The 24,212-nt window shown below is 39.4% G+C and overlaps 1 protein-coding gene across 1 annotated transcript in view; it reads left to right on the top strand.

Annotated features, from left to right (window-relative positions):
- Positions 1–24,212, top strand: part of LOC109042296 (5-phosphohydroxy-L-lysine phospho-lyase) — a 56,672-nt gene that overhangs the window by 19,789 nt on the left and 12,671 nt on the right. Inside the window, exons 2-4 of the mRNA XM_019058956.2 lie at positions 17,749–17,867; positions 20,336–20,570; positions 21,332–21,425. Coding sequence (XP_018914501.1) covers positions 17,749–17,867; positions 20,336–20,570; positions 21,332–21,425 — 448 coding nt within the window. The remainder of the gene's footprint in view (positions 1–17,748; positions 17,868–20,335; positions 20,571–21,331; positions 21,426–24,212) is intronic.

Raw genomic sequence — 24,212 nt, 5'->3', positions numbered from 1 at the left:
AATCGGAGTGACTGCCAACCTCTCCAAATTTGTAAGAAAATTGTCGTTTTTTCTGGAATTTGGGAACGGATACAGACCAAAACTCATGCAAATTACTATGTTTCTCCATAAGTTTTGTGCTAAATTTATCCATCACCTTAGAAATGCCAAAATCCCAAGTGAAGTGGGGATTTCATGGAGTCTTGGAACCTCACTGAAAAAAAAGTTGGGGCTGTATTGAAATACCGTCCGTTCCGGGCTCACAGGCCGAAACTTCCGGGTGCTGGAAGTCAATTAAATCGATTAAATTAAATTTAAAATTTATCTTTTTAACATTCATATTTGAAACTAGATAGATTATTACTATTAATATAATGGGTGTAATTATTTCTTCTATTTTCATAATTTTAATAGTTTATTAAAAATCTTGATTTTGTAATTCAATGAAATCTTCAATTGCTCCAGGTGCTACGCCCGGAACTTTCGGCCTCTGATCCCGGAACGCGAATTAAATGCGAACGCGAATGTCTATCTCTATATAGCCCGTAAGTACGGCTTCCGCAGCCGGAGTTTTTTCCAGTGTTTTAGGTTATAAACTTGATTTTTTCATAGTTTCCTTGAGCTTCCTGATATCCCCATTTGCCTTAAATTTGTGACATTTTTGAGGTCATGAATGAATTTAGCGCTAAAAATTGAGGGAGGAGAAGTAAAATCATTTTTCGCGTTTTGGTCCATACAGGGCCGGATTTTCCTACTTGCCGCCCATGGGCCGCCTGTATTTTGCCGCCGGCCCCCTCCTCATTCGTTTTGAAACATCAATAAAAACCATCAAGTGAACGTGCCAGCGGGGGAGGGGTGCATGAGACGCGTTTACTCGTGTTGAACACATTTTTTGGGAAAGCCCTGTCAACACTACTAGCAAAAGGTCACGGAACTTTGCGCGAAAGTCAAGTTTCGTAAACCCATCTCTAATGGACAAGGCCTTCCATTCATAAGAAATGAACGAAAAAATTATGAAAGAACAAACAAAAAGGTTTAATGATAATAACTTCCGCCGCTGCGCCGCGCCGACCGCAATGTGTTTGGCGCAAGGCGTAAAGTATTCACACATACAGTCTTGTAAGCGCAATGCGTTTCACGCTAACCGCACTGTGTTTGGCGCAATGCGTGAAGTATTCGTGAAGTCTTGTAGGCGCTAATATGTGTCACATGTTGATTGCCGCGCCAAGAGCTTCTCCTTTTCATCTCAAGTCCTCGTCATCATTTCTCCATAAGTCGCGCCGTTCCAGGTCAAATTGTGTGTTTGGTTTCTCTCTTAACTCGACTAATTAAAGGTACTGTCTCTTGTATCACGGAAAGACGACAAAATTAGAAATGATCATACTCTCGGGAAATGAGAGATTTTGTATTCTTTTCTCGTTTGTAATTTTTTTTTTCTAAATCCGATTTTTTTCATACGTAAATTTAAAAAAATTGCAAACTTTGCCGCCCCCTAGATTTGCCGCCATGGGCCGCGGCCCATGTGGTGACCCCCTTAATCCGGTCCTGGGTCCATACCGATCAACGAAATTCTGAATTTCTAAAGAACTAAGAAATAAATTCTGTTCTACCACCTCTGCACACGAAGCGGCTACAGCAAAATCGGGACTCTAAAGTATAATGTTATTCCATCATTCCTCAAAGGAAAAGAAGCGGCGGAAAAAATTTGATTTCGCAGTTGAATTTGTATTTTCTTTGTAATTTGCCTTTCTCTTCCACTCTCTGTAAAAGGCGATTAGACGTTAGTTCCTTTTACATTCACGGCATAAAATGGTTTTAGAGTCGACTTATATTGAAACTATGATCCGAAGAACAGACTCCTATCTATTTTGTCCTCCTTAAATTTGATTCGTTTCATTTGTTTTCCGTATTTTCCCGTTCCATGAAAAAATATTTGCTATTTTCCTCGCGCTGTGTGATAATATTATTTTTTTCTGTCTTTGGGTGCTAGCAGTGTTGTCAGTCGATAGTGCACCCTCGAAATATTCAATAAATGATAGACTCATAAACCTATCAACAGGGTCCAGTAAAGTGACGCGACGGCTATCAAGTCAGGCATTTTGCGTAGAGAGATAAAAATTGATTTTCCGAATTTCCAAAAGAGGGCTCTGGAGTAGAGAAATTCCGAAAAACGCCTATCGCTCCCTAAATAAGGCACTTTTTCCGGTTTGCGGAAATTTTCATCTTTAGACCCCCCTCCCCCCAATCCTGAGCAATTGTAAGATCCCTCATGATACCTATGTGTCTGATTACGCCTCTGCACTTCCTACAGCGTTGAAATGTGTAAAAGCTGGCAACACTGCACTTTATCGGCAATTACCCGCAGCTATGATAAACGCGTAATTGGTTACGTTCCTCCACACATTAGCTCCTTAGCGAAGACGATTTTTTCCGAAAAAGAAATCTAGAACAAACACGTTGGTGATAAAGGTTTGCGCCAAACAAAATTATTGTTCTATTCTTTCACGGCTTATCAGCGCAAATGATAAAATTACTGATAACATGCGTCGCGAGGCTTTTGAAATTACATCATGTGGCGTTAGCCTTTTCAAAACATTGGCCGTCAGCTGTTACGCCCCAAGAGCCCCCGCCGCGCCGCCATGAAACCATCCGCCTGGGGTTTGTTTACATTGAAAAAGCCATGGCGGGTCGTGATTCGAGAGGAAGGTCGCGGAAGGCTACTTATTTGGATTGCATTCAGCGAATGAACGATTACCGATATTTCCCCATTTGAAGCCGTGGTAAAGAATCTATCATTAAAGTGTTCGTTGCGAACACCATGTTTATCGATTTTTTTCTGCTTTTTCTATGATGATTTATGAAATGATTTCTGTATTTTTTGATAAAATACGCGCACGCAGGCCGAAAAATAAAACAACTTCAAAGTACTTCACTAAAGTGTTTTCCGCCTGTAATATTGTACAAGTCTATGGTATATGTATGATCAAACGAATGTCGAGGTGAACTCTGCCGTGCTAAGGAGAAACGCCGTCTAAACGTTCGAAAGTTGTCAAATTTCCATCAATAAAATGTTTATTTTTGAGGAAAGTTATGAATATTTTTCCTTGAAATTTACAGAATCTTTAGGTGAAATTGCGATTAAAATTATCTGAAAAATTGGGAGGAATATATTCACAAGTTTACCAGGAAATTCGCGTTTTATCAAAGGAAATTTGGCAACGCCTGGAGGTTCATACGGCGTTTTTCCTTAGCACGGCAGGAATTGGAGACGCAATTTAGCCAGATGTGCTCATGTCGCAAACACGGCAAATTAATCCGATACGGCTCAAAAGCGAGTACCAGATGAGAGGATGTGCAAATATCACGAAGCAACTCGAGCACTAGGATTCTCCGTGAAGTGCACAACGGCGTGAACACGGGGTGACCTTAAATCCACGATCCACCAATGCAAATTTTCCATGATACATCATGCGCGCTGGAAAATTTCTGTTGGATCGATAGAAATTCCAATCAACAATTTCTCGGACGAGAATTCGTCACCTTCCGACCAAAGTGTCACTAGCTCCATGCGACGTTTCAAAATTTCCACCGTCATTTTATTTTTTTTACAGAGAAATTGTTCAACGAAGCTGTCCGAAAATTTCACTGAATTTTCTTTCACTGGAAAAAAAGCACATTGGATCTAGAGTCCAGACTCTTGAAAACATTGACAAGAAAAAGGACTCTTGATTCAATCAGATTTAAGCTGAAATCAAAAGGAAATCCGCTCAAATTAAGAAACTTGGTTCTTAATTTAAGCTTAAATCTGATCGAATCAAGAGTATTTTTTCTTGTCGATGTTTTTAAGAGTCTGGACTCTAGATCCAATGTGTCTTTTTTCCAGTGTTGTGCTGTCGATAAAATTCAGTGGAATTTTCAAACAGATTCAACCAACAATTTCTCTGTAAAAAATAAAATGACAGCGGAAATTTTGAAATGTCGCATAGCGCTTTTGATACCTTTACCGGAAGGTGACGTATTCTCGACGTCGAGGCGATAGGAAATCTTATTTCAAACAATATTTCTTATTTTTTCAAAGAGATTCCCTGTCATCTTAAGTCGTTATCCCACGAGAATTGAACCTATTCATGCTATAAGCAACTATGCTCCACGCAAATCCTATATGCTGCCGTACAAAGGAAGAACGCCGTATGAACATTCGAGAGTTGCCAAATTTCCCTTAATAAAATATGTATTTTTGATGACATTCATGCACATGTTTTGAAGTTTTCAGATATTTTAAATCCAATCGCGCACAAAATTGTCTGAAAATTTTGGAAAAAAATATTCACAAATTTCCCAGTAATTTCGGTTTTTATCGAAGGAAACTCGACAACGTGTGGACATACTTTGGTATTGTCATGTCCAGAGTATGGCAGGAGACAGGTTGCCGAAGAAGGTCCTTGACTGGGTTCCTCCTGGGAGAAGACGCAGAGGGCGCCCAATGAAAGGTTGGAGGGAAGGGATTGAAGCGGAAATGTTAAGGTGCTCAATCCCCCAAGATTTGTGGCTTGAAAGAGAGCAGTGGATGTTAGGAGTCGTAGAGCGCGAGGGAGTGCTGTAAAGCGACTTATATGTATGTAACTCGACAACGTCTGAAAGTTCATACGGCATTCTTCCTTAGCACGGCAGTAGGACAGAACTCGCTCTAATAGTACATTCTCGTCCGGGAATTCTAAACTGGAAAACCCTGTGTGACCGTCCACGGAGAAAGTTACCAGCGGGCTGATTTTAGAAATTGATTGACTAACAAGCTACAGGCAAAGAGAACAAAGGAAAAACGGAGCGATCCTATTGGTTAAAACGGGTGGCTCTCATGAACTGAAGGAGAGAATGATGGACTAACTATAGGATATCTCATCTCTCCTGAGCTACCTTTAGTTGGTCTACTACATACCTCCTTTGTCTATTGCAACCATCCGCTTCCACCAATAAGATCACTCCATTTTCCTCTTATCATATTTGTCTGTTTAGATGGATGTCCACATTGCATATGAAAAATGTAAGACGCGATGCTGTGAGTCGTGAACTCGCAATGCTCTACTCTAGTTTGAAGCAACATTACAAATAAGACAAACGCAAACAAACACAATATGGAAATAAAGTGAGGGAAAGGATGCGCGTTAACGACGGCGCAGAGATACAACTATTCGTACTTGATGGACGTCCGTGCTGCATCTGAAAAATTGAAGGCGCGATGACGCGAAGCGTGAGCTCTCAATGATGTGCTTCACGTTCAATTTTGCAATTTTTATTCAAAGCGATCAATAAACTTTGAACCTGAAAATAACGTAAACTTGTGCTGATTTGCCAAAATTTTCTGAACCCCTCTCCACGTAGGGAATGTCCTACCAGGAAAAATCACTTTACGCCCCTTTAACCAGCCAAGGGTCTACGCCCTCAGATGCGAGCCAGTCCGACCCTCCTCCGACAAGAATCGATTATTAAGCATAGGTTTAAATGGAGGAAATCCAGTGTTGTCAAATTGCTGGACCCGCCTTTGGTGCCCTAAAAAGCAGGATGCGAACAGTTTAGCTGAACGTATTTATGCTAAAAAGAACTATGTAAAAATAAATAAAATTAAAAGGAACTATGATTTAAGCTCGATGTCTCATCCAGGGGTTGTCACATGTCAATATCCTCTAAAATCATGATGTTTGGCTCTGGACATCCATGATTTCTCGAACGGATTATTACAAATAGTGAAAGTTTACTTTCTGTGAATAGGAAAGTTCAATATTTCATCAAATAATTTGAAACAAAAATCGGTCAAATTTGAAATGTTTAAAGAAAGCGGGTTCATCTTCAGGTTATTTCCTGCCAATTTTCGCAAAAAGCATGTAAATTGGTCTAGTAGTTCTCTAGAACGGACTCTAAAATTTACGGTGTCAAAGAACGAGTGTATATAAATTGTGATAATCACTGTCTATCTAAGACACTGCTAGTGATAAAACCGACGACAGTATACTTATTAAAATGTGTGTACTTGAGAGAGTTCGTTTCTCCATGTATATGACGCATTTTGTCGATCGTTGACTCCACGAGTGGCTTGAGAATTTATTACTCCGTCACTTCCTTACATTTGCCATCGGAGATTATCAAATCCTTTTGTTATTGAAAATGAAAAAAAAAAAAAAAAAAATTCTTAGCGTGATTCGCACGCCGGGAATTTTCCATTATGGGCAATTTCTATGAATGACAATCGGTCATTCGCGCCTCCAGAAACTTCGTCGTAGAAAATTATTACCATCTCTTTCCATTCATGAAAATGATTTCCCCTCCCTTAAAGAATCCGCGGAAACGTCACTCGAAAAATGAATGAATAATTTGGATTTTATCGGTGAAAAATATTTAAGTGAATTTTTGGGGATTTTCCCCACTGAAAAAAAAAACTCTGGCCGTGGGAGCCGTGCTTACGAGCTATGTAGACATACCGTCGAGTTTATACGATTCATGCACGAGGCACGCATTGTTGTCACACAAACTGTTGTCACCCGTCGGAAACGCCTTCAGTTTTGCGCGATACTTCACCGCTCACATCAGAGTTAAAATAGTTGTATCCTAAATTTCCGTGCAGAACCCTCCGCTTTTCGAAAATTAATCACGTATAATGTCTCATATTTAGTCGGAAGAACCTTTACGGAAGCACGCCTGACTCTAGGACAATAGGTCCCCGGTTCGAATCCCGGTTGTGGTGGAAAATTTTCTTGAATCCTATTATTATTACCTATTATTATATTCCTGTTTTAGTGATTTCATCTGAAAGAGATCAGATGAATTTTGAAGGAGACTCGATTTCGAGAATTTGATACTTACTGCTCTCTGCTTCGCTATCACGGCAGAATGGAGATGTTGCATGTGTGAAAAATTTGCGATTTGACTGTTGATTCTTATGTAAAAGTTCGCTAGAAACACGATGGTGCCACTGGTTTTCTCTGAACTCAACTGCTAAGCTCAAAAAAAGCTCTCAAGTTGAGGCCAAAATGGAGGGGATATCCCACGCTATCCTGAGAGTCCACCTCTACATCGAGGAGAACTCTCCATGCAAAGATAGGGAGCAAATACATTGACAAGGACAACTTGGTTGGTTCACTTTATTTGGGGACTCCACAACTGAAAACACGGCATCCCTGCTAATGTGTTTGCTCCCTATCTTCGCACGGAAAGTTCGTCTTGATGTAGACGTGGACTCTCAGGGTAGCGTGGGATATCCCCTCCATTTTGGCCTCAACTTGAGAGCTTTTTTTGAGCTTGGGAGTTGATTTCAGAAAAAAACAGTAGCACCACCATGTTTCTCGCAAACTTTTACATAAGAATCAACAGTCAAATCGCAAATTCCTCACACATGCAACATCTCCATTGCCGATGCCTCAAAGAAGAGAAGGAAGACAAATCCCCTATAAATATAAACCCAATTTTTTTATGTGTTTTTCACACACTGAGCTGAGTTCGAAAATCATAACCGTTTCTCTCTATATTCCACCAGGTTTCTGAGGAACTAAATTTTTCCCGCTAAACAATGTAATTTTCCATGGAAAACTCGGTACCCCAAATTCCTCACACATGCAAAATCTCCATTGCCGATGCCTCAGAGAAGAGAAGGAAGACAAATCCCCTATAAATATAAACCCAATTTTAATCCAAATTTGACCGACAGACAGAGTATCCGGTGACGTAACATCCATTTTCCGATGCATTGACCCGGATCCGGAGTACGCGGAGCTCCAATTCCCCGTCGGTCATCAATCTCGGGGGCGGCATCCGCAGGCAACTTTTGAGTTAATAAATTTCGGGGGACTTTAATTAACGGTCAGCCGCGGAGACGGCGAAAATGAAAAGCGACACGCCGAGCCGAGGCTGGAAGCTACCTCCCACCGCCCGCCCGCCTGCCCACGCCCGATAAAAAATGCATGGAACATATCGCATTGCACGCGAGGGCCGGGTGCCGGGAGCGGTGCGCGCCTCGGGTAATAAATTTATAAGACGGTGAACTTAAAGTCAGTCTGATTGATTGGATTCCCGCCCTCCGCTCCGCTGCCAAACCTGTGCTTCATTAGATAAAATAAAAAAACAAAAAAAAAATTGTCTACTATCTTCCCCTCTTCTCTTTTACTTACTTTCCTTTTCTGCTCTTTTATTTTCTTCACCTCTTTCTTCCTCCTTTCCTTCAGTTGAATCTTCAGTACTATTCCTCTTCTCCTCTCTTCTTCTCTGCGCTCGGCAAACTTGGGCGTCATTAGATTTAAAAAAAATTCTAATATCTTCCTCTTTCCTTATTTTCTTTCTTCCTTTCTTTCCTTTTTGCTCCTCTTTTTCTTCGCCTCTCTCTTTTTCCTCTCCTTTATCTTTATCTTCAGTACTATTCTTCTTCCCCTCTCTGTTTCTTTGCCCTCTGGAAACCTGCGCTTCATTCGATTAAAAAAACCAAAAACAAAATTTGTCTACTAACTTCCTCTCTTCTCATTTTCTCTCTTCCTCTCCTTCCTTTTTTGCTTTTTTCTCCTGACCTCTCTCTTCCTCCTCTTCTTTATCTTCTTCCTCAGTACTATTCTTCTTTTACTTTCTACTTCTCTGCTCACTACAAACCTGTGCGTCATTAGATTAAGAAAAAACAAAACAAAACAAAATTTCTATCTTCCTCTCTTCCCCTTTTTTTCCTTCATTTCCTTCCCTTTATGCTCCATTTTCTTCTTCACCTCTCTCTTCCTCCTCTCCTTCATCTTAATTTTCAGTACTATTATTTTTCCCCTCTCTGCTTTTCACGTCTCTTACGCACCTCTCCATCTGTTTTTTAACTTTTTATATTTCTTTTTCACTTCACCTTATATTGCTCGACTCTTCTTTTTCATCGTCTTGTAACATCCCTTTTCCATCCTATTTTACATTATTTAGTCTCTTTTTTTCCTCTATTTAAACCTTTTCTGCTCCCTCTCTTCTTTCTCTCTCTCTGCCTCTTTTTCTTCTTATTCTTCTTCTTCTACTCATTCCTCTTCCTCCGCTTTTTCTTCTCCTTCACTCATCCCTCTTGTCTTTTTTCCTTTCTTCATCTGCTCTCTGTTTTTATTTTCATCTTCTTCTCTTCTTCTCTTCTTCTTTTCTTTTTCCTCTTCTTCTTCTTATTCCTCCTCCTCCTCCTCCTCCTCCTCCTCCTCTTCTCATTTTTCCCTCTGCTCCTTCCTATGTTTTCTTCTCTTGCTCATCTCTCTTCACCTCCATCTCCTCTTCCTCTCTCATATCCGTGTCCTCCTTTTTCCATGCTCCCCACCTCCCCCCCCGTCTGATTATCATCGTCTTCTTTTTTTCTTTCTTCTTCTTTCGTTCCTTATTTCAGCTCAATCTTCCTGCAATGTTTCCCATACACATTGAAAAAACTTCTAACATACATGCGCTGTTGAAACTGGTGCTGCTGCGCTGTAAATATGTAACCTTGTAGGTTCATACAAAAGGATACAACTATTTTAACGCTTAGGAGCTGTTTTGGCCTACTCCTTCTAAATGAAGGCGAATCATGCTCCGAGACGTAGAGCGTTCTTTGGAGTCGGCGAAAGAGCTTGTTTGGCATTTATTATAACGTATGAGCAAAGACCGATTCGACACGTTGGGATAATTGCATATTCGAAGATCAATCTGACCACATTATGACACTATGTTCATGAGACTTAAATCTGGATTATTTGCAAGGGACACCGAACGAGGTATAGGCTATTATGATGACCATCGAGACCTGTATAGGGACAACAAGAGATACTTTTGAGTCGAGGTTTTCGATCGTTGGACGTCGCTCAGTGGTTCGAGTCAATCATAGAGGTCGCACATTAAATTTTTTACTAAAACTGCAAATTTTTATGTTTATTTCGTTACATTTTAAATTTTTAGGGGCACTTCTGGAAGAAAATTTCACGAGGAAACCAAATAAACCATTTTTAAAACCTCAATGTTTTGAATAAACGGAGTTATAAGCGGATAAAGTTTCCAAATTTTGTCCGACCTTTTACATTGACTCGATCCACTGTGCGTCGGTGGCAACTTTTGTAAAGAGGCTGGAGTAGGAATTCAACTGGAAGCGGCATCTTCCCTGTTCCCGGGGTTCCCGAGTAAAAGCTACTTTTTCTGGATACTTTGACAGAAGAACACACACGAACACACCCTCTCTCTAGCCCTTATGCAAATTCCCATATTACGCTAATTTCAGTGCGCTTTTCTTGGGATAAGTTCACCAAGTAAGAAATATTCATAACCACTTCTACTCAAGAGATGCGTTCCTTCACCGTTTGGTCCCCGTCGTATGTCAATCCGGGAAAAACGCCTGATATTGACTCAGCGTTGACATAGGTTTGAAGTCATTAAAATCGAATTTGACTCGAATTTACTGTCGCTTGTCAGATTTCGACAATTGAGTGCTCAACTCATTCCCAGGAATCACCTGATTTCCAGACACATCTTGCAATGCCTTCCGGTAATTCTGTTTACCCTCCGATCGCGAACTGGGACGAAATTTGCAACTCAGTGTTGCCAAAATTGCCCGAAAATCCGGTGCTTTTGTGTTGTTCTAGTAATAGTTATTAATAGTCGTCCATCGTCCCGATTTGGCAATGCCCGAGGCTATAATGATTCAAGTCCACCCAACCTGTTCGTTTCTAAAGACTCTAGACGCGGCAATAAGCACTTGTCTGCGTGTGCGTGACGTATGTGTGAGTGCATACCTACCGTTTGCATTCATTGCTCATGACATTATGAATTTCCAGGAAATTGTAGTTGTTTTCAAGTTTGCACGGCTGATCAAGCAATCGATTTGCTTTTGATTTCTTGATAGGATGTCGACCCCAGTGAAAATAAGAGATTGCCCATCGCCAAGAAACAGTCAGCAATGTTGGCATCAACTGATATTGGATACATCGAGCGACAAAGCCTAAATACATCGATATTAACTGATATCAATTGGACGAATCTAACCAAAATAAGTCAAAAAACGTCTAACGGTGCCTCATTTCAACCGCATTAAACAGGAAGGAATCAAGCCACATCAGCTACTGACAAATTTAATTTTTTACAAGAGAATGTTTGTGTAGATTCTTTTGAAAAGTTACAGGAATGTGCTTCGTACCACACAGAAAATTCACTGAAAGCATATATAAATCCTCACAAACGTATTCGTGTGTAAAATTAAATTGCCCGATTAAATTTGGCAATAGCTGATGTGGTTTGGTTCCTTTCTGCTAAATGCGGTCCACTTCTCATGTTTCGTGTATTTAAAATTGATAGACAAAGCGTTGAGATTGATAGACAAAGCGATAGAAAAAGAAGGCATAGGGAGTATAGAGCGATTCTATTGATTAAAATGGGTGGTTCTTATACACCAAGGGGGCAAATGATGGACTGACTATAGGGTCTCCCGTGGGTTGCCGTTAGTTGGTCTATTTCCACCTACCTACCTTGTCCATTGCAACCACCCGCTTCCACCAATAGGATCCCTTCATATCCTTTTTGTCTTGTTTGTCCATAGCTTTGTCTTTCAACTTCAAAAATCAGCCCGCAGGTTATAGAAGTCTCATGGGGCTATTAAAAATTCCGGTCTGGGATATTGCAAGAATCTCCTCATTAAGTACCAACAAAAATCAGTTTTTCTCAGTGCCCCGAATACAAAAACGAGTCAACTTTTTCAAACAAAAACTCACTCAGCAGTCCAAAAAGTCACTCAGTGCCTAAAGGCAAATTCTTTCGGGCCCTCACCGTGCCACCAGCTCTTTCGGTGTTTTGAGAAGGCTAGCCGCTTTCGAATTTTATTATTTGACCGTTTTCCTCATCGATCCGACTTAACCTATCAAGTTCACCAGTGGCGTGCGCGTGGCGTGCTTTGCGATCTCTGCCGTCCACAGCAAAAACACAGTAACTCCACTCAAAATGGTTTCATTTTCAGCAGGACGTAATGGACAAAATGTAATGGACAAAATGTAATGGACAAAATGTAATGGAGATGTTGCATGTGTGAGGAATTTGCGATGTGACCATCGATTCTTTTGTAAAAGTTCGCGAGAAACACGATGGTGCCACTGGTTTTCTCTGAAATCAACTCCCAAGCTCAAAAAAAGCTCTCAAGTTGAGGCCAAAATGGCCGGAGATATCCCACACTATCCTGAGAGTCCACCTCTACATCAAGACAAACTCTCCATGCAAAGACAGGGAGCAAATACATTGACAGGGCTGTCACTTCATTTGGGGACTCAAAAATTGAAAATACGGCATCACTGCTAATGTACTTGCTCCCTACCTCTGCATGGAGAGTTCGTTTTGATGTATAGAGGTGGACTCTCAGGATAGTGTGGGATATCCCTTCCATTTTGACCTCAACTTGAGAGCTTTTTTGAGCTTGGGAGTTGATTTCAGAGAAAACCAGTGGCACCATCGTGTTTCTCGCGAACTTTTACATACGTATCAATAGTCCAATCGCAAATTCCTCACGCATGCAATATCTCCATTGCCACAAAGGTTCATTTTTTAATTTTTAGTTCCCAATGGTGTGGCGGAGTTGTATTGAAAAAATGAAGGATGAACATCTGTTAGGTGTTTTGTAAGACAGCATTATATCAGGAAGACATTGAAAAAGTGTTGGATGGACATACGGCATTTTTACTTTGGATGGCAGATATTGTTAGATCTGACATTCAAACCTATGGAAAAGGATCGATAACAGTGTTCGAAACTCACAGGCGCCAAAGCGCCAAATGTGCCTAAAAAATCGGCCATGGCGCCTAAAAAATGAAGGCTCCGCGCCAACGTGGCCCCTAAAAATTGCCCCTTAAAAATCTGAATTTTCATATTAGGTGATTATTCGAAATTTTCAGCACTACAAGTGAAAGCTTTTTCTATTCTTCCCAATTTCATCCTTAATGCTTTTGTCTTCCCCAAGTTACAGCTACTTACTAGTTCTGCTACGAAAACATCTTTCGTCTAATTTTTCACGAAATATGCCGTAATATATAGGCAAAAAGTCAAGTTGGCCCCTGAAAAATCTTCAATGGCGCCTAAAAATCAGGCTTGATGCGCCACATGGCTCCTAAAACTCAAGGATGAGTTTCGAACACTGGCCGATAAGCAGGGGGGGAACACCTTAGTAATCGATTCTTTACCATAGCTTCAAATGGAGAAATATCGATAATCGATTATTCACGCCACGCCACTGAAGTTTACCGGCTTCTCGAACGTGGAAAGACCAAAAATTCACTTTTTCACCGAGGTTAGAGCGCGGGTCATTTCATTTTTGTGGTTTCCTGAGACACGTGTCTCCCTTAACCACCCGTGACTCGGACTCCCATGTCACCGATACGTTAATCTCGTGAGACCTTTCACCCCCAAATAATATTATCCAACCTCTACTTATAATTATCACTGTACCACGAGAACTCACACATGTCAATTTTTAAACACTGTTACAGTGTTTCACCGATCATCGATGCCAACTTTCAGGAAATAATTTAAACTTTAGACTACGTATGTAACTTAAGCGCCTATCATGACAGCAGCGTTTGGCGGAAGACAGCCACCCCTGTATAGAAAAGGGTCTTTACTCGCTCGTTTTGAAAAATGTTCAACTCCGAAGAAAAATTCCGGAAGACGAAAGAAAAACACGGTTCAGCCAAAAATTTGAGTACATGAGAAAATTTAGGAGGATGCATGGATGAGTCTCTAAAAACTGAGCACAGAGCTGCTGAATGAATATGTTTTATCTTTTAACTTTTGATGACTGTCTATTAAAAAGAGTGAAATGTTTCATTTATCAAATGATTAATTCATAAAAAAGAAAACACGACCATATAATCTGAGATTTGAACAAAAAGATCATAGTGTGCGAGATATTTTTAATTATAATAATGAAAAGTCCAGAAATTCAAAATCCGATATTAAAATACACAATGACAACCTATTATTGTGGTATCATTGATCGATATTGGATATTTATCTACGATAATAGACCAGCTGTCACTTTTATCTCGTTTCATTCGTGTTGCCCCCCTGATATATAAGTTTTGCCCCGAATCGGTTTAACTTTGTGCACAATTTCATAAAGTTATGAAATTGACATAAATTCCATATGCGTGTGCATACTGCGATATCGGCTTACCACCTATCTTCTTCCGTTTAAAAAACAAGCAATCGAGATGCTTCTCTTGGCTCTGTTGACAAAGTAACCAAATTCTCGGAGATAAAAAGTATAAAATGTTGTTTACTTATGCAAGTTTATAATTTTTCTTGATAATATTTACCTTATTTGCGTCAGTTTGCCTTCTCACACGCGGTATCGTGTAAATCCTCCAAATTCAAGCATGGAAGAGAGAAATGGCACGTTTCTCCATTATACCATTTCTCGGGGGCCATTCTAATCTCACTATGATTGAATGTCTCGCTGGAATAACCCCTCGAATTGGAAATAATGAAAATTCCAATCTCTGCAGAAAAGTTGTTTTTAGGGTCATATACATCTTCTTCTTTTTACCTAACATTGAAAAGATGGGCACAACTTTTTTGCTTCCGAAAAACGCCCAACTCAAGGTTTTTAAAAACGCTAAGTGTGTACGAGCTGCAAGGTTTCCTATCTTTTGCTACGAGACTCTCTTTAGGAATTGAATAACATGCGACAAAAGGTGGTTGAAATGTTCAAAGGAACTAGGTAATAGACCATTTAACGGCAACCCACGAGAGACTCATTAATTAGTCCATCATTTTCTCCCCTAGTCCATAAGAACCACACATTTCTACCAATAGGATCACTCTATATTCCTTATGTCTTCTTTGTCTATAGCTTCGTCTATAAATTTCAACAATCAACCCGCTGGTCCCCCGGCTTTCTCTAGCATACATCCGTACTTAAATTTATATACAAAGCTACAGACAAAGGAGACAAAAGGGATATGGAAGGATCCTATTGATGGAAGCGGGTGGTTGCAATGGACAAGGTAGGTAGGTAATAGACTAAATAACGGCAACCCACGAGAGACCCTTTAATTCGTCCATCTTTTACCCCCGTGGTCTATAAGAACCGCACATTTCAACCAATAGGATGGCTCCATATTCCGAATGTCTTCTTTGTCTATAGCTTTGTTTATCAATTGCAACAATCAGCCTCCTGCGGGCCGATTATTGACATCTATAGACAAAGCTATAGACAAAGAAGACATAAAGAGTATAGAGTGATCCTATTGGTTGAAATGGGTGGTTCTTATACAGGGTGTACCAAAAGTCCGTCCCACCCCTGCTAACTTTTGGGCGAATTGAGCTAGGGTAATGAAACTTTGGGAATGTTCCTATCTCAAAGGGACCATCTTTTGGGGGGGTCAAAATTTTGGTCTCCCCTCAGGGGGGGCGCGGGGGGCCCCCAACTTTTTTTTTTCAAATGGCAACCCCTATCTTGTGGTACCTCATTTGAAAGAGCATAAAAAACTAAGAATTTTGGCGCAAACCGCAGATCAATATCTTAATTTTTGACCGAGTTATGATAGGTCAAAGGTCAAATTTGACCTATTTTCAAAAAATCATAACTCCGGTTCAAATTATCGTAAAGAAAAAAATAAAACGGGAAAATTTACCAAATTGTGTCCGCTTTTAAGTAAAAATTGCAGAAATCACTTCGATTTAATTTTAAGGGGGCTCGGACCCCCAAATACGTCAATTCAAAGGTCATTCAATTTTCCCGTGAAATAAGCCAATTTACCCTAGATTTGCCTCCACATTATCTCAGTAAGGCCAAAATCAGTTCAACATTACGTTGGCAAGTCCCCAAATTTCGGGAAAAGTTAAAAAAAAAACAAAATTTAAACGGTCAAATTTAATCACCTTAAATTTCGTTTTTTTTTAACTTTTCCCGAAATTTGGGGACTTGCCAACGTAATGTTGAACTGATTTTGGCCTTACTGAGATAATGTGGAGGCAAATCTAGGGTAAATTGGCTTATTTCGCGGGAAAATTGAATGACCTTTGAATTGACGTATTTGGGGGTCCGAGCCCCCCCTTAAAATTAAATCGAAGTGATTTCTGCAATTTTTACTTAAAAGCGGACACAATTTGGTAAATTTTCCCGTTTTATTTTTTTCTTTACGATAATTTGAACCGGAGTTATGATTTTTTGAAAATAGGTCAAATTTGACCTTTGACCTAGGAACATTCCCAAAGTTTCATTACCCTAGCTCAATTCGTTCAAAAGTTAGCAGGGGTGGGACGGACTTTTGGTACACCCTGTAGACTAAGAGGGTAAATGATGGACTAACTATCGGGTCTCTCGTGGGTTGCCGTTATTTAGTCTATTACCTACCTACCTTGTCCATTGCAGCCACCCGCTTCCACCAATAGGATCCCTCCATATCTCTTTTGTCTTCTCTGTCCATAGCTTTGTCTATCAATTTCAATTATCGCCCCGCCGGCTTTCTCTAGTTCTGCCTACCTATCTATCGGTCCCCTCCTTCCTAAAGATATCTCTAACTGAGACAGTCGCAGTGTGCCGTTGTGGTGCATCATTGACGAGTAAACCGGCAACAAGTAAAGTCTACAGCGGTAATAACAGGACTCACGTGTCTCAATGAAAGTAATTATGTCGGTACTGCGATGCAGTATTCACGTGACACACATTCGAAAAGTAAACAGACCGAAACAACAACAACAACGGCGATTCAGTTTATTCCTCCTTTTTTTCGTATTAGATCAGCAATTTACTCATCGCCGCTTAATTCCCCGTCCGCCGATGGGATTAAGAGCGCGACGCGGCTCTTAAAAACTTGTTATTCGAGATAGCGCTGGAATCGCTGAGTTTTTCCTACGTCTGACTGACGAAAGGTCATGAGGTGAGACACGGAGGAGGGAAAGAGGGGAAATAAATAATTCTCTGTCTATGCGACTGGGAGGTATAGTTTTGCGGCTCTACAAATTTTGCAATTTTTTGACGTGCGCACTGAAAAAAAAAGAAGAAAAAAATGTCGACGGTGAACTACAAGACTACGTATCTCGGTTTGCGACGTTGCAGATTTCCTGTCATACTTTGCTTTATACATGACTACGTCAATTGCGATCATTGAAAACTTCACTAATTTTATAACTCAAACTCAAATCTGTAAATTCTAATTGATTTTTCATCTGTGCAAAGAAAACTCTGTGAAAACTTCAAGGAATGAAATTGATTTGATCTCTGTCAAAAAAGTAAAATGGGGGCTGAGATTTTTAAACACAGCAAACGAGATACGTGGTCTGGTAGTTTCACCGTCGATTTGGCCCGTTTTACCAGAAGTATGGTAAATTCTATCTTATCTTTGGTCTACTTGATTTTGACTCAGTGATACCACATGGTAAAGATAACGAGACACACGGTAGTATTTACCATATTTTTGGTGAATATGATCAGAGTGCGTACAATAGAGTCTGTTGGTGATTACCATACTGATATCAATTTATCTCAAGTCATACTTTTTTTCAGTGAATTTTTTTTTTTATTTTTTTAATTTTTGCAGGCCCCCAATGACATCTCTTGATGTATTTGAGAAAAAAAATTATGATGATACTGTTGAGAGAGGTAATAATTCGTTTTTTTTGTTCATTTGTTTTTTTTTTTTTTCAATTAAAGACTATTGAATCTTAATTAAATATGCCGTTCGTTATCACGCTATCGTGATCATCTGAAGTGTCACTCTTAAGTATTGATATTTTCAAACTTTTGATTGTAATTCTTCACGGTTGTTTGATCTGTTCCAGGCAAGCATGCAAATTATTTTACAAACATGATCCTTTGAAAATAGTCCGAGCGGAAAGACAGTATATGTATGATGAAAATGATGTACAGTATTTGGATTGTATCAACAATGTTGCACACGGTAAGTCCAAACAATATAGAATACACTCTTAACTAGCCCATGTAGCTCTCTATCATCCGAATAGCAATTTAATGATTTTTTCAAAGGAAAGTATGTGTTGCGAAAAAATGTAAAATTATGTTCGGATACGCGGTCGAAAATCTTTTCTTGGAAGTGTCCCTAAAGGTCAGAGAGTGCAGGGCCGCAGCCGTCATTTTAGAGGTGCAAAGTTGTAGCGCCTTTAAATAATTAAAACATTTTTCGGAAAATGGACGATGCTACAATACAAATTAGTAATAATTTACGTCCTCGTATCATGGGCGATACTGGAATAAAATTTTGGTATGAGAGAAACAAGCAAACCAACGAGCACCAAGCGAATTTCATTACATGGCCTGGATGCAACTATTTGAGCACCACGGATGTCCGTGTTGCATAAGCACGGACGTTAAGGCGTTTTTATCTCCAGACAATCATGACTTTATCACTCCTTCCGCGGCGCGGCAGCGGGTTGTACTGCGAGAAGCCAAAATGACAGAGCCCCTTCATTTCTTCGCTTATACTATAAAGACATTCCTTACTCACGAATAGTTTCACACAAATGCGTATGAGGATGTGAGTGGGTTCTGTGGTTCAATTTTGATGTAGAGATGTGCTGAGCATAATTTGTAGAGCAATTGATCTGATTATTGAACATATCTGACTTTTCACTTAGGCATCTGACAAAATTCCTGATTTGACTATTTGCCTGTGACATATACAGGTCGGTCATTCCCAAATAGCAGTGATCGCGATAAATAGCGATTTTATCGGTTGGATATCGCGATTATATCGGTGGCAATATATCAGGCTCGGACTGGCCATAAGGCCAATCTGCCATTGGCAGATACGCCCCCTTTGCGCGCCGGAAACGCGCCCCTCTTACAGATAGCAAAATAAGAAGAAAAAAAATTACGACCGAGAATATGTGAGAAAAATTTCTTAAATGAACGGAAGAAGAGAGAGTTGGGAGTAAAGAGAGGTGCTTTAACGCATGATAGTGGTGAACAGAGGTCCAAGAACTACTTTCTCAAGCGTAAACACTTTTCTGTGAAATTTTCACCTTCCTCTTGACGTACAGGTCCTTTATCATGTCCCTCCTTCATTCGCTATGTGTAACTCCCTTAGAAGCGATGGTCGGTTCGATTTTTGGACATACGCATCCTTTATATACCTCTTAAGAGACCTTTAAACATATTTTCTCCTTTTCAAATGACTATTGACTTGGACGTACCACAGCATAGCTCGGGCAAACTTAACCTTAATTTACCTCGAAATTCAAAAATAAGAGACATCTAAAGTGTAAACGCAATACAACTATTCGCGCAAGATGGATGTCCACATTGCATATGAGAAATGTAAGACGCGATGCCGTGAGTCGTGAACTCGCAATGTTCTGCTCTAGTTTGAAGCAACATTACAAATAAGACAAACGCAAACAAACACAATATGGAAATAAAGCGAGGGAAAGGATGCGTATTAACGACGACGGCGCAGAGATACAATTATTCGTACTTGATGAACGTACGTGGTGCATCTGAAAAATTGAAGGCGCGATGACGCGAAACGTGAGCTCTCAATGCTCTGCTTTATGCTGTCAATGAAGCATCGCTCTGATTCGGGAGAAAGTTTAAAAAAGGCCTGAAGACATCTCTCCTACCTTCGGCTGTATTACTCACGTAGTGCTTGAAGCACCATTACGAATAAAACAAACGGAAACAAACACAATAAGGAAAAAGAAGGAGGGAAAGGATGCGTGTTTACGACGGCGCAGAGATACAACTATTCGTACTTGATGGACGTCCGTGCTGCATCAAAAAAATTGAAGGCGCGATGACGCGAAGCGTGAGCTCTCAATGCAGTGCTTCACGTTCAATTTTGCAATTTTTACTCCGTGCGATCATTAAACTTTGAACCTGAAAATAGCGTAAACTTGTGCTGATTTGCCAAAATTTTCTGAACCCTCTCCACGCAGGGAATGCCCTACCAGGAAAAATCACATTGCGCCCCTTTAACCAGCCAAGGGTCTACGCCCTCAGATGCGAGCCAGTCCGATCCTGCAATATATCAAGATATTATCGCATTAAAAATTGTGATATATGGCGATTAAATCGCTACACATCGCAATTTTTGGTTCGATAAAATCGTGATCAATTTTCATCGATAAAATCGAGATTAAATCGCCATTTATTGCGATTTAATATCGCGATAAATTGTCGGGCGATAAAAGCGCGATTGTATTGCAACAAGATCGAGGATAATCGCTTAGATGTTGATGATCCTAGCGATTTTATTGCCGATAAAATCGAAAAATATCTCGATTTTTCCGTTGAAAAATGCTACTTGGGTTTTGAGATGACTTCAATTGCGGTCATCTTTGTTTCTCATTTCGTTGAATTCAACATGCAACGCATCTTTATCATAATCTTTGAATCGGTTTCTGTTCAAAGTTGGCCATTGTCATCCAGAGGTAGTTAGAGCTGCATGCGATCAGCTAAGTATCCTGAACACAAACAATAGGTTTCTGCACGACAATCTAGTGATCTGCGCCAGAAAGCTGACCAGCATCCTCCCGGAACCACTCTCGGTCTGTTTCCTCGTCAATTCCGGCTCAGAAGCCAACGATCTCGCCCTCCGATTGGCCAGGATACACACCAAACATCATGACGTCATCACAGTTGACCAGTGAGTATTTTTCCCCCTCCTCTCTTACCATTGTTGTCGGTCCTGATTTATCTAACTCGAGGGATAGATGAACTTGTTTTAGCCAAAGGCTTTTTACTTCCTGTAAAATTTATTAATAATTATAGAGAACCATGGCGCTTCCCTCTACGTATACCTAGAGACGAACCCAAGTTTGTTGAGTTTATAGATGGACGATGTTTTGTTCCTTTTCCATTTTTTTCTTCCCTCCGCCCTATTATTAATCCTCTGAATAAAATCTACTTTTTTTGACAAAAGTATTCAAACCTAATTTGAATCTACAGTTTGCATAAGTGACAGTTAAAAATGTCCAATCGTAAATAGGGTGTCAAATAATTTAACTCCCTTAAAGGTTACCGTACCACTGTCCAGCTTCCTTAATTTTGTTCTCGAACCCAGTGAAAACACAGGTTTTTGTTAATATTATCACTGGAATTAAAATTGTAGTCAACAATCCTCCTCAAGGGGTGCAAAGTCTGATAAATGTACAATATTGTGATTTTTAAGCCATAATGCACCCTAATTACATTTTTCAACATGATGAAGAGATTTAAATAATTCCTTGAGGAATAGATTTCTTAAAATCTTGTGGAATTGTTCCTGAAGTATGGCTGTCTTGTAAAATTTACCATGAATGGTGGGATGATAGGGTTAAAGGTTTACAGTGAAATGTTTAAGGGTTTAGGGTTTAGGGTGTACACTGAGAGATTTAGGCGCTAGTTGTCTTTTATGGTTGATTACAGTGCATATCACGGTCATCTGACATCCCTAATCGACATTTCACCGTACAAATTCAACCTTCCCGGTGGAACAGGGAAACCTTCATGGGTCCATGTCGTAAGTATACGTCACTTTATTCGCATGTGTCGCCGTCTCCGCTTTTCAAATAGGGTTCAAATACAATGAGAATTGTCTTTTACGTAGCAGGAAAGAACCAATAAATAAATGGACCAATATATTATGGACAAAAGTCCGTGTCCCTAGTAGCAATGGCTCTTAGAAAAAATTTTACAAAAAGTTGTCCAAAAAAATGTAAAAAACTTGTAAATTTTAAGAGTTCGTAAAGTTTAAGTAAAAAACTCGTAAAATACTCGTTTTAGGAAACCCTTCTGGAGAATTTTTTTAAATAAAAAAAAATCGTATCATTTTAATTAAATGAAAACGTAACATTTACGTGAAAAACAATAAACTATATATCCTCAATTTTTATGGGCTGCAACTTTTCCTTAGATACTTTTCTGTTCACCACTTTTTTCCTCGTTTTTGCTCGCAGGAAGTGAAATAAATACGTAAATTTTACTTAAAATTTAAGTAAAAGAATTTACTTAAAATTTACGTAAAAAAATTTACTTAAAAATTTTCTTCTAATTTATGTAAAAAAAACCCCTATAAAGGGTTTTCTGATACGAATATTTTAAGAGTTTTTTTACGTAATTTTCAAGTGGTTTTGAAGTAAATTTTAAGTTCTCTTAGAATTTACGAGTTTTTTACAACTTTTCTCAACAGCCACTGCTCCTAGGGGAATCGTTTTAAGAGGAGGGGAAGGATGCATAATGCTACTACTTACTCCTTCCCCTCTTTTCCCCTAGAAATTGCCCTGTTCCTTTAAAGGAAACGGAACTTTAGGCGCGGTAAGAATCAAGAGACCATATAATACCTATATGTTCTGTTCCCCCATCAAAATATCATGCAAAACATGTCAAACCGTCAAATTATAAATTCGGCAAACGGACATTTGCCTGTCGAAAGTTAAATATTTACTCATGCAGTTGTCGATGAACGGTAAACTCAAATGACTTCTTTCTCTCGAAAAAGTCTTTTGTCAAATGGAAAGTGCGAGTTTATACTACATTATGAATATAAACACAATCAGTGTGGGTTTCAAATAGAGAGACATAAATCTTCCGCTTAACGCGTCTCGTAGGCATACGATTGTAATAGCATTTTTTATAAAGAGCTATTAATGATAAGATAATACAGTATCACGGCTGGTAAGTAAATGATTTATTGCCAGAGTAGTGGGTATGAATATGATAATGTCAAAGGTCTAAGGTGTGCGATGTACGGTTGACTTCATATTCGAACGTAAACAAGAAAAAAAGCGGCCTGCTGAGGCTGAACTATCGTTGATATGTGTTAACCTGATGACTTTTTTATGGTGCCTCATTCTCGTAAAAAACGAGAGAAAATGGAATTTTTATCTGCATTTCCTTGTCGCGTTAAATGACTTACCTAGAGTATACCCAATCGTCTTCATACTTCCGTGCTCAGGAAGAAAGTCGTATGCTGTCGTGCAACGCAAAAACGCCGTAAACGCCATTTTACATTTTTTTGGAAACAATGTATCATAGCAGAAAAACTTGCGCACCTTGGGACAGTATTTTTACAGAATTCTTTCGCAAATATTATCAAAAACTTAACCTGAAAATTTGAGGTGCATTGGTAAAACGGTTTATATCTTATAAAGTGTTAAGTTCCAAAAAACGAGGGAAAATCTTAATGAATTTACGGCGTTCCTGCTTAGCACAGCAGTATGAGCCTGTTGCAGAATTTCCTGTGATAAAAAAACCAATTCTCTAGGAATCTTGCGATTATTTTCCTGAAAATTTACAAGTAATTTTGCTCGTAATTTAGTCTAAATTATTTGAAAATCTTGAGGAAAAACATTCAAAATTTTTTCAGAATATATATTCATTTCGAGGGAAACTGGCAACACCCTAATGTTTATACGTTTACTCTTAGAGGCCATAACGTTTAAGGATCGGCAATAATACTCTACTTGGTTGAATTTTGCACAAAATGCTTAAAATGATCATTTTCCCTACCTTGTGTCGAAAACCGACGCGAAATGACGAAACCACAAATGTTCAATCAGGCAGTTCTCAACCCCTGTGCGAAGTTATTTAGATCTTCCTTCGTCATTTTCACTCTTGAAAGGGCAAAAAAAACATTGCTCAATGTGAATGTATTTATACTATTGTAATTGGAACTTTGCAAAAATAATTAAATCAAAAGGAACCATCCTACAAGTCCTATACATATATTTTCTTTCGACTTATCTCATTTGTTCATAGGTCTTCTTAACATAAATATGTTCAATTATAATTCATCATCACGAAAAATAGACTAAAAGTCTGCAAAGCTGCAGCCCGTTTTAATAAAATTAATTTGTGGTTTCACTTAGAGTCCCTGTATACTGAGAGTACAGACAATACGAATCCATTTCTGATTGGTTCCCGTACATTAGACCTTCTCAGTGTCACAAACGGCAAGAGAGGTTACATTTTCACCAATTGCAAGGATTATAAACTGGAGTGGACCGCATATTAAAGGCACGGCAAAAAACAAACGATGTGAGAGAAGGAGCGGAGACAGAAATTCGAGAAGGAGTTGAAAAAAGATTACGAAAAACGTTCAATTTGTGTAATCTTTATTCCCGTTTGTGACATCCATGAGCCGCATTGTCTTAACTCTCCCTATAAAGAGACTCCAGTCTCAACATGTCAACATGTGTTTCGCATAAGCGACCCGAGGCTATTATCATACGTTCCCCCTTCATTTACCAAAGTAGGCAACCCAATCATTCGGCTATTCCGTCTCTACGGAGCTTTATCCTCTTACTTA

This window comes from Bemisia tabaci, chromosome 10 (assembly GCF_918797505.1).
Source record: "Bemisia tabaci chromosome 10, PGI_BMITA_v3".
Classification (NCBI taxonomy): Eukaryota; Metazoa; Arthropoda; class Insecta; order Hemiptera; family Aleyrodidae; genus Bemisia; species Bemisia tabaci.
This window is presented reverse-complemented; position numbering and strand designations above follow the sequence as displayed.